The sequence below is a fragment of the Sitophilus oryzae genome, unplaced genomic scaffold (assembly GCF_002938485.1).
Source record: "Sitophilus oryzae breed Bouriz unplaced genomic scaffold, Soryzae_2.0 scaffold_1720_pilon_pilon, whole genome shotgun sequence".
In the NCBI taxonomy this organism is placed as follows: Eukaryota; Metazoa; Arthropoda; class Insecta; order Coleoptera; family Curculionidae; genus Sitophilus; species Sitophilus oryzae.
Genome location: NW_022146414.1, coordinates 101,066 through 112,368, shown reverse-complemented (window position 1 = coordinate 112,368; position 11,303 = coordinate 101,066). Strand labels below are relative to the sequence as shown.

The following is an 11,303-nucleotide window of genomic DNA, read 5'->3' as shown; positions in this document are numbered from 1 at the left end:
CACCATTGAAACCTGTTTCACCGACGATATACATACAAAAACTAGCATAGATGACATTCCTTAATATAAAAAAACATTTATATTTTACAAACTAAATAATTTCATTTAATAATTATAAAAATATATTGAAATATATTATACTTTTCTCACCTTAAATTATAAACTAAAATATTGAATTTCTTAAGTTACAATTACATGTAATATAATTATTCTAATACAAAGTTTAATCAAAAAAATCAATCAAAATTCAATCTTTATTGATTTTTCTCTTTGCATTATACATTCCTAAAATATCCGAATCGGAAAAATTATGTTCATTTTCAGGAGTTAAAAATGATTAGACTTGCTTTTTGATTGTTTATTCGGTACCTGTTCATAGTGTTCATTCTTCTTAGTGTATACTGTGCTGGCGTGACCATTTTGTTTACACTGACATAATGCATTCTTGATAAAAAAACAGGCTGATTGGCAGTGATAGTTTTTCCCACAGTGACAGCACTTGCTTCTTCATCCCTTGGAAAAACCGTTGTTTTGGGCTTTTTCGCGCCTATTTCTGCTGAATTCAGCCGTGGATTTTCTATATCTGATATTTTCAGAACATTTCCAAGTGCAACTAAATCGAAATTTCTTGCAGCTCTGTTTCTAAATTAAAAGCTATGTCGCACGCCTTTTTAGATGTAATAACATCATTTTGCAAAGCTTTCGAATACCAATTGATCCTGTAGCTGAATACTTGGATAATTTCTTCAATAATAATTTCTTCAAAAAATAAATTGAAATTGAAATGCAGAAATGTATGTAGCAATTGTCTCACCAGTTTCGTGATTCCTCTGTCTGAATTTGTGCCTTTCTGCTATTTCTTGCGGTCTGGGTTGTAAATGATTCTCCATTAATTTAATTAAATCGCTGAAAGCCATTTCTTCTGGTAATACAAGACTAGACAATTCAACCGTCAACTCGAAAGCTTCATCACCGACTACAGTTATTGAAATTGCTGTTTTTAAGATTTTCTTCCACTTGATTCACTATAAAATATTGACAAATTTTCTGAATTTCAACTCTGAATTGTTCTAATTTTCCAATGGATGACATTTTCTTCTTACAAAGTTAATTTTCACTTAATAATTAATTGACTTGATCGTTTACCAACTGCGCCAGTGTAATCATTTATTAAAAATAATTAAGTTATTTATTAATTCAGTTGTATATGTATTAATACAATGAACGCCAATTGAGAAATGCTTTATTCTGGTTTAAAATATATCGATACAACAATATATAGGTACAAAAACTAGCATAGATAAAATTCCTTAATATAAAAAACGTTTATATTTTACGGCCTGAATAATTTCATTTTCATTTTAATATTCATAAAAATATATTAAATATATTATACTTGTGTGTATACAGGGTGCTACAAATTCGAGGTTACGATTCGATGATTTAAGTATTCCAAAAACCACGGTCTTTAATATAATAAAAAAATACGGCGAATCTGCCAATGTAGGCATTAGAGGTAAAAGTTCGGGAAGGCCAACAGTTGTATCTCAGAGAGATTTACGAAATTTAGTAAAAATTTGCAAGTCTGCGAGAAGAAGTACTCTTCGCTAAGTAACAGTTAAATGGAATACTGTAACTGTATTAAATATATCAAGAGAATGTTGCCGAAAATATATCCATAAATGCGGTCTGGGGTTTTTACAAGGTAAACTTTATTTTGTCGGGATAATCAGTTACCTGAAGATTATTGATACAAATTCTTATTTAGGCCAAAGAAAAACCGCTACTGACAGAAATTCAAAAGAAAAATCGCTACAATTGGGCAAAATCTAAATTATCGTGGACACAAAATGATTGGAATAAGGTCATATTTAGCGATGAGTCTAAATTTGATGTTTGCGTTGGAGATCATCGAAAAAAGAATAATACGAAATAAAGCAGAAGCCTTTCATAAAGATTGCTTCAAGAGGGTTGTTAAATTTCCTAAGGCGATTATGGTTTGGGGTTGCATGTCAGCAAGAGGTTTGGGCAAATTAAATTTTATAGATGGCACTATATACTTGAGACCTCACTTTTGCCTAGTGCTCAAAAATTGTTTCCAAACGAAGACTATATATTTTCAACAAGATGGAGCATCGTGCCATTCAGCAAAATCAACTAAAAATTGGTTCGGTAATAATAATATAAAAAGTTCTATCCCCATCCTGCAAGTAGTCGGACCTCAATGTTATAGAAACTGTGTGGCATAAAATGAAGCAATATTTAAGAAACCACCTTCAACGAACAATTTTTGATTTGCGGACAAAACTGCAGGAAATTTGGGATAATTTTTCTCCTCAAATATGCCAATCTTTGGTAAATACAATGCCATTAAGAGTTCAGGCAGTTGTTAAGGCGAAAGGTGATGTAACTCCGTATTATATAGTTGTCAGCAAATTTGGCTTCATTTTGGCAAAATAAGCTATTATCAAAAGTTATTTGTTTGCAAAGTTATAAAAATATAGTAAAATTGTCTAGATCAGATTGTCTGAACAGTTAGAAAATGCTCAAATCGTATTTTTAATAATATCTCAATTTTTTCAAACGGAACAAGGGTGGCTCATTAGCATATTTGGAAAAAGCATTTTTTTACGAATAATTTGATAACACACATTTGGTATTTCGAGGCAAATTTTCGTTACGAACCGCAAGTTATAATTTCAAATAAACCATATGCGAAAATGTCAAAAGTTGACATATGATATCTCACTCTATTCAGAGTGTTATTTTCAATAGAGTAAAGTAAAAAAATACCGAAGGTGCCATTTGAAAATCAAAAGCTGTAGTCATTTCCGAAAACAATTGAATACGTCAATCAATTCTAATTTATATCATATACTAACATACCAAATCTCGTTTTTTAACTGAAAAAATAAAAACAGTTATAGGGGTGAGCCACTTTTGAGACGCACCCGGTATATATAAGGGTTTAAAATCCCTACCATTGATCGAAAAAAAAACAGCGTCCCGTTGGCTTGGAAATGGCGATCGATGACATTCTCCATATATTTTTCCATATAAAATGACAGCGATCTTCATTTCATAGCCATCACTGACCGTTTTTTTTTCTGATGGTAGTTGTATGGTAGTATAGTCTGTGAAACGAATAACTTTGAATTTGACAGTTCCCGCGGGCTTTTCTAGTGTAAATTTTATTAGGTTAGCAACTTGCGGCCATGCTGATGCAATGCCGTCTCTAATAGAACAGCCTCCGAGCGAGATTATGACGTCACGCTAGTTAGATACTACGGATTAATTATGTTGTAGAATACATGGAAAACATAATTGTTCCTCGTATATGTAATTTTTGGAATATATTCGACACTATTTTTTTTCTATGACACAACACTGATAAAGGCTATAAACGTTAGCTATAACGTTTTTTAAAAGCAAAAAAATAATGAAAAACCAAATGAAAACTTAATCAGCGTTTTTCCCGAACCTAAATGCCTAAGCGATGTCTGAAAGTAATTAAGAATAAGGGTTATTACACTAAGTACTAGTAAATTATAAGTTAATTTTTCAGTTTTTGTTAACATAAGATTTTTTTTTATTAAATATATATTTTGTTCATCTACTTTTGTCCAATAGTTTTTTCAATTTAAATTTTTTGCTACCTTATTAAAGCACATTTTTTTAAAAAAACAATGCTATTTATTTTTATAGCACTGACACTCGACTTCAAGTAAATATAGCTCAAATTTTAATTTTAAACATATTAGGAAAAACCCATTATTTTAACAAAGTTCATCCACTTATGGCCAATACTGTATACAGGGCACAACAATAAGACGAAGTTTTTTGCCCGAACTTTGTAACACTCTGTAGGGTGCAGCAGCTGTAGTAGCTATTGCTAAATCAAATCATATTGTAGCCTCGTAAAGCAGCGTATCTCCAATACAAACAGAGATAAAGTCGTGGTTAAAAAAACAAAATGCTCACAAAAGATGAGGCTGCAATGTGATTTGATTTGATCAAAATCTATGAAAAATAAGTCTTATTTTTACGTAAGAAATCTTCCCACGAGAGATGGCACATGTTTTTTGAGACACCCTGTATTTTTATCACACCTCAATTAGGGAAATTTAATGCAAAATCCACTTATTCGCTTTTATGTTGTTTGTACAGGGTGGTCGAAATTGTGGTCTGTTTTATCAGAGAAACCCTATTTCCTGACTAGGTAGAGCAAAACCGACATAGAAGTCATGGGCTCGATTTCTGAAACACGTTTAATGGCGTAAACCGCCTGTTGATATTTTCAGTGCCAACTGAGATACGGGGTCTTTTTGAATTTTTTACCATTTGGAAAATTGCCCATAACTTTTGTATTTCGCGGAATAATAAAATTCTATAAAAACGTTCTTAATGCACTTTTTTAAGCACAATTCAGTGGCGTAGTCAGTTTTTTCCTATACTTGCTCTTTTTGTCAGAAATAATAAAAAATATATTTTTTTTAGATTGTGCTTAAAAAAGTGCCTTAAGAACGTCTTCACAGAATTTTATTATTCCGCGAAATAAAAAAGTTTATATATAGGCATTTTTAAAATGGTAAAAAATTCAAAAACACCCCGTAGCTCAGTCGACAGTGAAAATATCAACAGGCGGTTTATGCCATTAAACACGTGTTTCAGAAATCGAGCCCATGACATCTATGTCGCTTTTGCTCTATCTAGTCAGGAAATAGGGTTTCTCTGTTAAAACAGAACAATTTTGACCACCCTGTACATTGCTAGGTATCTTTCAGTCTTGAAAATAATTTACAGCAATTTTTCTAGGTTGATACATTTAAATATTATTTTCCCCAAATTCGATATGTCTATTTTTGAACCACTCCGTGCATTAAAACGATCAATTTACTTTATTTTAGCAACCTCAGTACCGGCAGCAGTTGATAAGCATGCAGCAGATGGGTGGCAACAATAGCAGAGGCCAGATGGGTCAGCAACAGATGCCTAATCCTCAGGCTGGCCAACCTAACCAGTTCGACGAAGTGCCGGGGTTCGATTTCAACGAATTAAATAAGTTTTAAGTATGAAGAAGTAAAAATGTAAATATGAATAAATGTATATAGTAAAGATTAAGGTATATATTTATAAAGTAACCGTATTAACTCCAAACTGCATTTTGTGATGCCAAGCCGGCGAAATGGGTATACAGGGTGTCATTGAAATGGTGTAAAAAAAATCAGGGGGTAATAGTACTCCTAAAAACAGTAAAAAAAGTTCCTATAAGTATAGGGCGGAAAATGCATATTAAGGGAGTTAGGGGCACTGAAAAGGTGAATTTAAAAAACGGTTGTTTTAAAATTGTAGGCTTAAAGAACGAGATAAAATTTCGAAAAAAAATCCTATATATAATATATCCTCCTAGTTTTCAAAAAATAAATCCACGTTGCAAAAAAAATAACCTCAAAAAAGTTATTCGCGAAACAAGCCCCTACCCTTGCAAAAACTACCCTTTCCCCTTTTCCAAACAATTTTTCAGTATCACCATTTGATTTCGGGTCAAAATTTATGGTAGAGGATTTTTTTTCGAAATTTTATCTCGTTCTTTAAGCCTACAATTTTAAAACAACCGTTTTTTAAATTCACCTTTTCAGTGCCCCTGCATTTTCCACCCTATACTTATAGGAACTTTTTTTACTATTTTTAGGAGTACTATCACCCCCCCCGATTTTTTTACACCATTTCAATGACACCCTGTATACTGCCCCTAAAATATATCGATTCTTGAGAACATCTCTAATTAAAACACAATTAATTATTTTTGTCATTATTTGATACGTATCGTTTATATTTAATATAAAACTGTATCAATTACAATTAAAATTTCTTGGTTTATAGTATCTTCCACTACACGCTTCGTGGTATCTTCCAGACTTATTGCTTTCATAATTTGTATGATTGTAACGGAACTTATTAACTGGATAAAATACTGAATGATCTGGATTAGAACTCTGACATCTTCCATTTAATTTTTTACTTTTTTCCAACTTTTGTACCACTTCTTTCACTTTGCCTCTTTGCATAAGATCGGCTTTAAGTAGTTCAAAACATCCCGGACTTGTAGACGTTTCGTTGGTGTTCGATGGGCATATAATAGCTGAGTTACTGCTTTTAAAAGATTTTGGATACTTAATTTTGGGCTTTGGACATATCCAATTATTTTCAGTAATGGGGGTTTCCTCTGTTTCACTAAAATAATAGCTTTTATAATTTCGAATTTTATTGTTTGCGCGAATCTGGCGAATGTGTTTTTCCAGCAACATTTTTGATGTTTGAACAGTTTTGTTCTTCAACAAAGGTTTATCATTAGGATAGCTAATAAATATATCCGGAAGTTTTTTAATCTCGTTCTGCTTCGAACAACATGTACAACGTTGACAAGTACGCGTCTTCTGGTACGTTTTATTCCCTACACAATCGCTACAGATACATCTACATTCTTCAGAATCGTCGTAACCTTCAGATGATTCAGATTTTCTTGAATGGCTTTCCGATGCAGATATTAAATCGTCTGTAGATACAGATGACTGATTATCAGTAATGGAGTTACTAAGACGATATGTTTGTTGGGACTTTTCCGACACAGCACTGTGATTGCCAGATTTTTTATCAAATGTGGGCGAATTTATAACTTGAGTACTATGATCTTCATGTAGTTTTGAGAGGAACCCATCGTTCAATGCTGAATTTTTCGAAATATGACTTTCTGAACCTTGAGAAGCAGCGTCTACAAATTGCTGACTAACAATTTCGTTTTGATTTGTATTTCCGTTATTTAATATTGAATTTGTTGAAGGACGTTTAAGATTTGAGGAAAATTTTGTTAGGCTTTCTTTTTCTTGAGTTGCGGAATGTAGTAATGGAGTAATAATTTCACTATTGTCAATTTTCTCTATTTTTGAATGATCGATTTGTTCTTCATTATTTAGATGATTAGTCTTTGTATTATCATTATCATCATGTTCATTTTTATCAATTTTCTCTATTTTTGAATGATCGAATTGTTCATTATTTAGATGATTAGTCTTTGTATTATCATTATCATCATGTTCATTTTTATCAATTTTCTCTATTTTTGAATGATCGATTTGTTCTTCATTATTTAGATGATTAGTCTTTGTATTATCATTATCATCATGTTCATTTTTTAAATTCTCATCGGTTTTATTTTGATCACCGTTTGATTTCTTTTCTTCCACGGGTTTATCAACATCTTCATTATTTCTTGATTCAGAATTAAGAAAGGCGTGCTTATTTTTCTGTTCTTCTTTGGAATCCTCGTCATTTTTAATTTTGACCTTTCTTAGTGCTTCGGGACAAGGACCACCAAACAATTCCCAGCAAGTATCTTCGCTTAACCCACTGTCAGAAGATTTGGCGCTCAAGTTATCAAGTAATGCCAGTGCTTCCGCTATTTCAATTTTATCAGTACGATTCATAACTATTACTGTACTAAAATTACGTAAAAGTTAATTGTATAATATATTTTAGATTATATTATTACGTAAATGCCTCCTTGAATTGCAAAATTTTAATTGGCTCTATCTAAATAACCACATATTACGATATTTCGATCTAATAACTCATTTATAAAGTATATTGATAGAATCGTTTACTGAAACTTTCTGAAATTGTATTATTTCTTCATACTGAAATAATCTAATCTGACTTTGACATTCAGTAAATACAGGGTCCGGCAATAGTGCGTCGGACATCTACTTTCTATAAATATCGCAATCTTAAATCATACAGGATGTTCAAAATTCTACGCCAAACATTCTAAAATATAAAATAGTTTTTCTTTGTTTTTTTTTTAAATGGAACGCCCTGTATATTATTTTTTTATTAGATGAAGAATTAAAAAATAAACATTTTTTGTATTTAAAGTATTTCAAAACTTTTAATGGTTTCGCAGATACACGTTATTATACCGCGAATATCTGCGAAACCGTTAATAATTTTGAAATACTCTATAAACATGTTCATTTTTTAATTCTCCATCGATTGAAAAAATAATATACAGGGTGTACCATTTAAAATAAAATCATCCCGAAACACACACACTTTTTTGAGCCACCCGATGGAAGTTAAAATATTTTCCTGAAATACATCCTAGAACATACTTTAGGTTAGTATGTAAACAAAATTCCCAAGTTTTTTATTCTAGGAGCTACACATGCCCGACGCACTAATGCCAGACCTTGTATAATCTATACAGGGTAGTACAAAGAATACGCCGAATAGCTACGAATTTAACAAAACATTACCAGAGACACATTACAAACCAATTACGTTATACAGGGTGTCCCAGAAATAAGTGCAAGTATTTTAAGGTGGTAGAGCTCGATAAAAGAAACATATTTTCTCTTTATCGTCTTTCAAGTAAGTCCAAAATAACGGAGTTATTTTGCTTCGAAAATTTCCAAAAAAAATGATTTTTTTGCTAAAATTTTGAGAACAACTGGATCTTTTCTGGATTTTCTTTCTTGTAAATTTAATCTAATACCTATGTTGCCATTTTATCAAGAAATAATTTTTTTTTACTAAAAACTAAAAAAATTTCCAAAAAATTTCGAATTTTCAAAATTTTTTTTCGCGAAAAAATACCTCATAGGCGTGTTTCTGGGGTTGAACTATACTACCAGTAAAAATACTTGCACTTATTTCTGGGACACCCTGTATAGTATATAGAGTACATAGTGCAATACGGAATGTCCGTTGGATTCAAATTTAATATTTTTAAAGGAGACACTCTGTATGAAATTTTCGATATTAATTCTGTTATCACGATAATTTTTAGGTTTTTTTTAGCTGGTTACTGTGAGGATAATTTAAAAAATTTCAACGGTTCAAAATTTTCTTGTTTTATTCTCACGTAGTTAAGAAATGGAATAATAAAAATATCCTATTTGTTACGAGTTGAAACTTTTTGGCATACCCCGTATAACAATCCAATACGTTATAGTTATTAAAATTTAGAAAATAAGGATAGCCGTCAGAGCTGCAACAAGTCAGTTTTAAAAAGACTTAACCCTTAAATTATCAACCCTTAAAACCTTTATTTATTATAACTTTTTATTTACCCTTAAAAATCAAAATGATTTAAGTCTTAGTCAATTTCAATATAAAGTTCAAATGACTTAAGTTTTAAGTCTTTGACTTAAGTCATTTTCTTTCAAGTCAAGTCATTTTTGTAAAGACTTAAATCTTTTAAAAGATTTAACTTTTTTATAAAATGACTTAAGTCGTTAAAAAAAGATTAAATCTTTTTTACTGACTTAAATATTTTCTAAAAAGACTTAAATCTCATAAAATATTTAAATCTTCTAAAAGATTTAAGTCATTAAAAAAAGATTTAAATCTTTTTTGCTAAAAGATTTAAGTCTTTTTAGAAAAGATTTAAGTCATTAAAAAGATTTAAATCTTTTTTACTGACTTAAATATTTTAGATTTAAATATTTTTACTGACTTAAATCTTTTCTAAAAAGACTTAAATCTTTTTTACTGACTTAAATCTTTTCTAAAAAGTCTTAAATCTTCTAAGTCATTAAAAAAATCTTTAAATCTTTTTTACTGACTTAAATCTTTTTCAAAAAGACTCAAATATTTTTCTAATGACTTAAAATCTTTTTTTATTTCGGAATAAAGACTTAAATCACAAGTCAATTTGAAAAAGACTTAAACTTCAAGTCTTAAGTCAGCTTTCGAAATGTGACTTAAAATCAAATCATTTAAGTCATTAAAATGATTTAACTCTTTTCTAAAAAGACTTAAATCTCATAAAAGATTTAAATCTTCTAAAAGATTTAAGTCTTTTGTAAAAGACTTAAGTCATTAAAAAAGATTTAAATCTTTTCTAAAGACTTAAATCTTTTCCAAAAAGACTTAAATCTTTTTCTAATGACTTAAAAAAAATAATATAAATAAATTCTTTCGGAATAAAGACTTAAGTCACAAGTCATTTTGAAAACGACGTAAACTTCAAGTCTTAAGTCAGCTTTCGAAATGTGACTTAAAATCAAATGATTTAAGTCTTTTCTAAAAAGACTTAAATCTCATAAAAGATTTAAATCTTCTAAAAGATTTAAGTCTTTTGTAAAAGACTTAAATCTTTTAGAATGACTTAAGTCTTTTGTAAAAGACTTAAGTCATTAAAAAAGATTTAAATCTTTTCTAAAGACTTAAATCTTTTCCAAAAAGACTTAAATCTTAAAAGACTTAAATCTTTTTCTAATGACTTAAATTTTTTTTTTATTTCGGAATAAAGACTTAAGTCACAAGTCATTTTGAGAAAGACTTAAACTTCAAGTCTTAAGTCAGCTTTCGAAATGTGACTTAAAATCAAATGATTTAAGTCATTAAAATGTCATTTAAATCTTCTAAAAGATTTAAATCTTTTCTAAAGACTTAAATCTTTTCCAAAAAGACTTAAATCTTTTAAGACTTAAATCTTTTTCTAATGACTTAATTTTTTTTTTATTTTGAAATAAAGACTTAAGTCACAAGTCATTTTGAAAAAGACTTCAAGTCTTAAGTCAGCTTTCGCAATGTGACTTAAAATCAAATCATTTAAATGATTAAAATGATTTAAGTCTTTTCTAAAAAGACTTAAATCTCATAAAAGATTTAAATCTTCTAAAAGATTTAAGTCTTTTGTAAAAGACTTAAGTCATTAAAAAAGATTTAAATCTTTTAAAAGACTTAAATCTTTTTCTAATGACTTAAAATCTTTTTTTATTTTAGAATAAAGACTTAAGTCATATTTTGAAAATGACTTAAACTTCAAGTCTTAAGTCAGCTTTCGAAATGTTACTTAAAATCAAATAATTTAAGTCATTAAAATGATTTAAGTCAAAAAAAAGACTTAAGTTTTCTGTGAGCTTGCAGCTCTGATAGCAGTTCTTAACTTTTTACTAAATAAAACACTACATGAACAATAATGCTTTTATTTAGTTCAAAATAGAACAATAAAATTGCACTACACTTAACAATCTAAAATAAAATTATTGTTATTTCGCATTATACATTTTTACATTTTTAAAAACATGGTAAAATGATGTACAATATACAGCCGCTTTTTAAAAAATAAAATTGATTTGAAAAAAACAAAAAAAAAACGTTTAGGATAATACTGGATTAAACTTAATAAAGCACCGTGTGTACAAATAAAAACAAAGATAATAAAGACACTTTCCTAACTATAAATTGGAATGGAGGAAAAATTGTAAGATAAATGTTTTTTTTTAAGTTTTACCCTC

At 29.5% G+C, this 11,303-nt stretch overlaps 1 protein-coding gene across 3 annotated transcripts; it reads right to left on the bottom strand.

Annotated features, from left to right (window-relative positions):
- Positions 1 to 5,814: 5,814 nt before the first annotated feature.
- On the bottom strand, positions 5,815 to 7,758 carry LOC115881437 (GATA zinc finger domain-containing protein 14-like). 3 transcript variants are annotated; one of them, XM_030898912.1, is made up of 3 exons: positions 7,550 to 7,758; positions 7,184 to 7,497; positions 5,815 to 7,006 (listed from the first exon to the last, which is right to left on the bottom strand). In XM_030898912.1, the coding sequence occupies exons 2-3, from the start codon at positions 7,482 to 7,484 to the stop codon at positions 5,853 to 5,855; spliced, it is 1,455 nt and encodes a 484-aa protein (XP_030754772.1). In that variant the 5' UTR covers positions 7,485 to 7,497; positions 7,550 to 7,758; the 3' UTR covers positions 5,815 to 5,852. The 3 variants fall into 3 exon arrangements, with proteins under 3 accessions (XP_030754772.1, XP_030754770.1, XP_030754771.1); XM_030898910.1 differs by having other exon boundaries at positions 5,815 to 7,497; XM_030898911.1 differs by having other exon boundaries at positions 5,815 to 7,492.
- Positions 7,759 to 11,303: the final 3,545 nt, after the last annotated feature.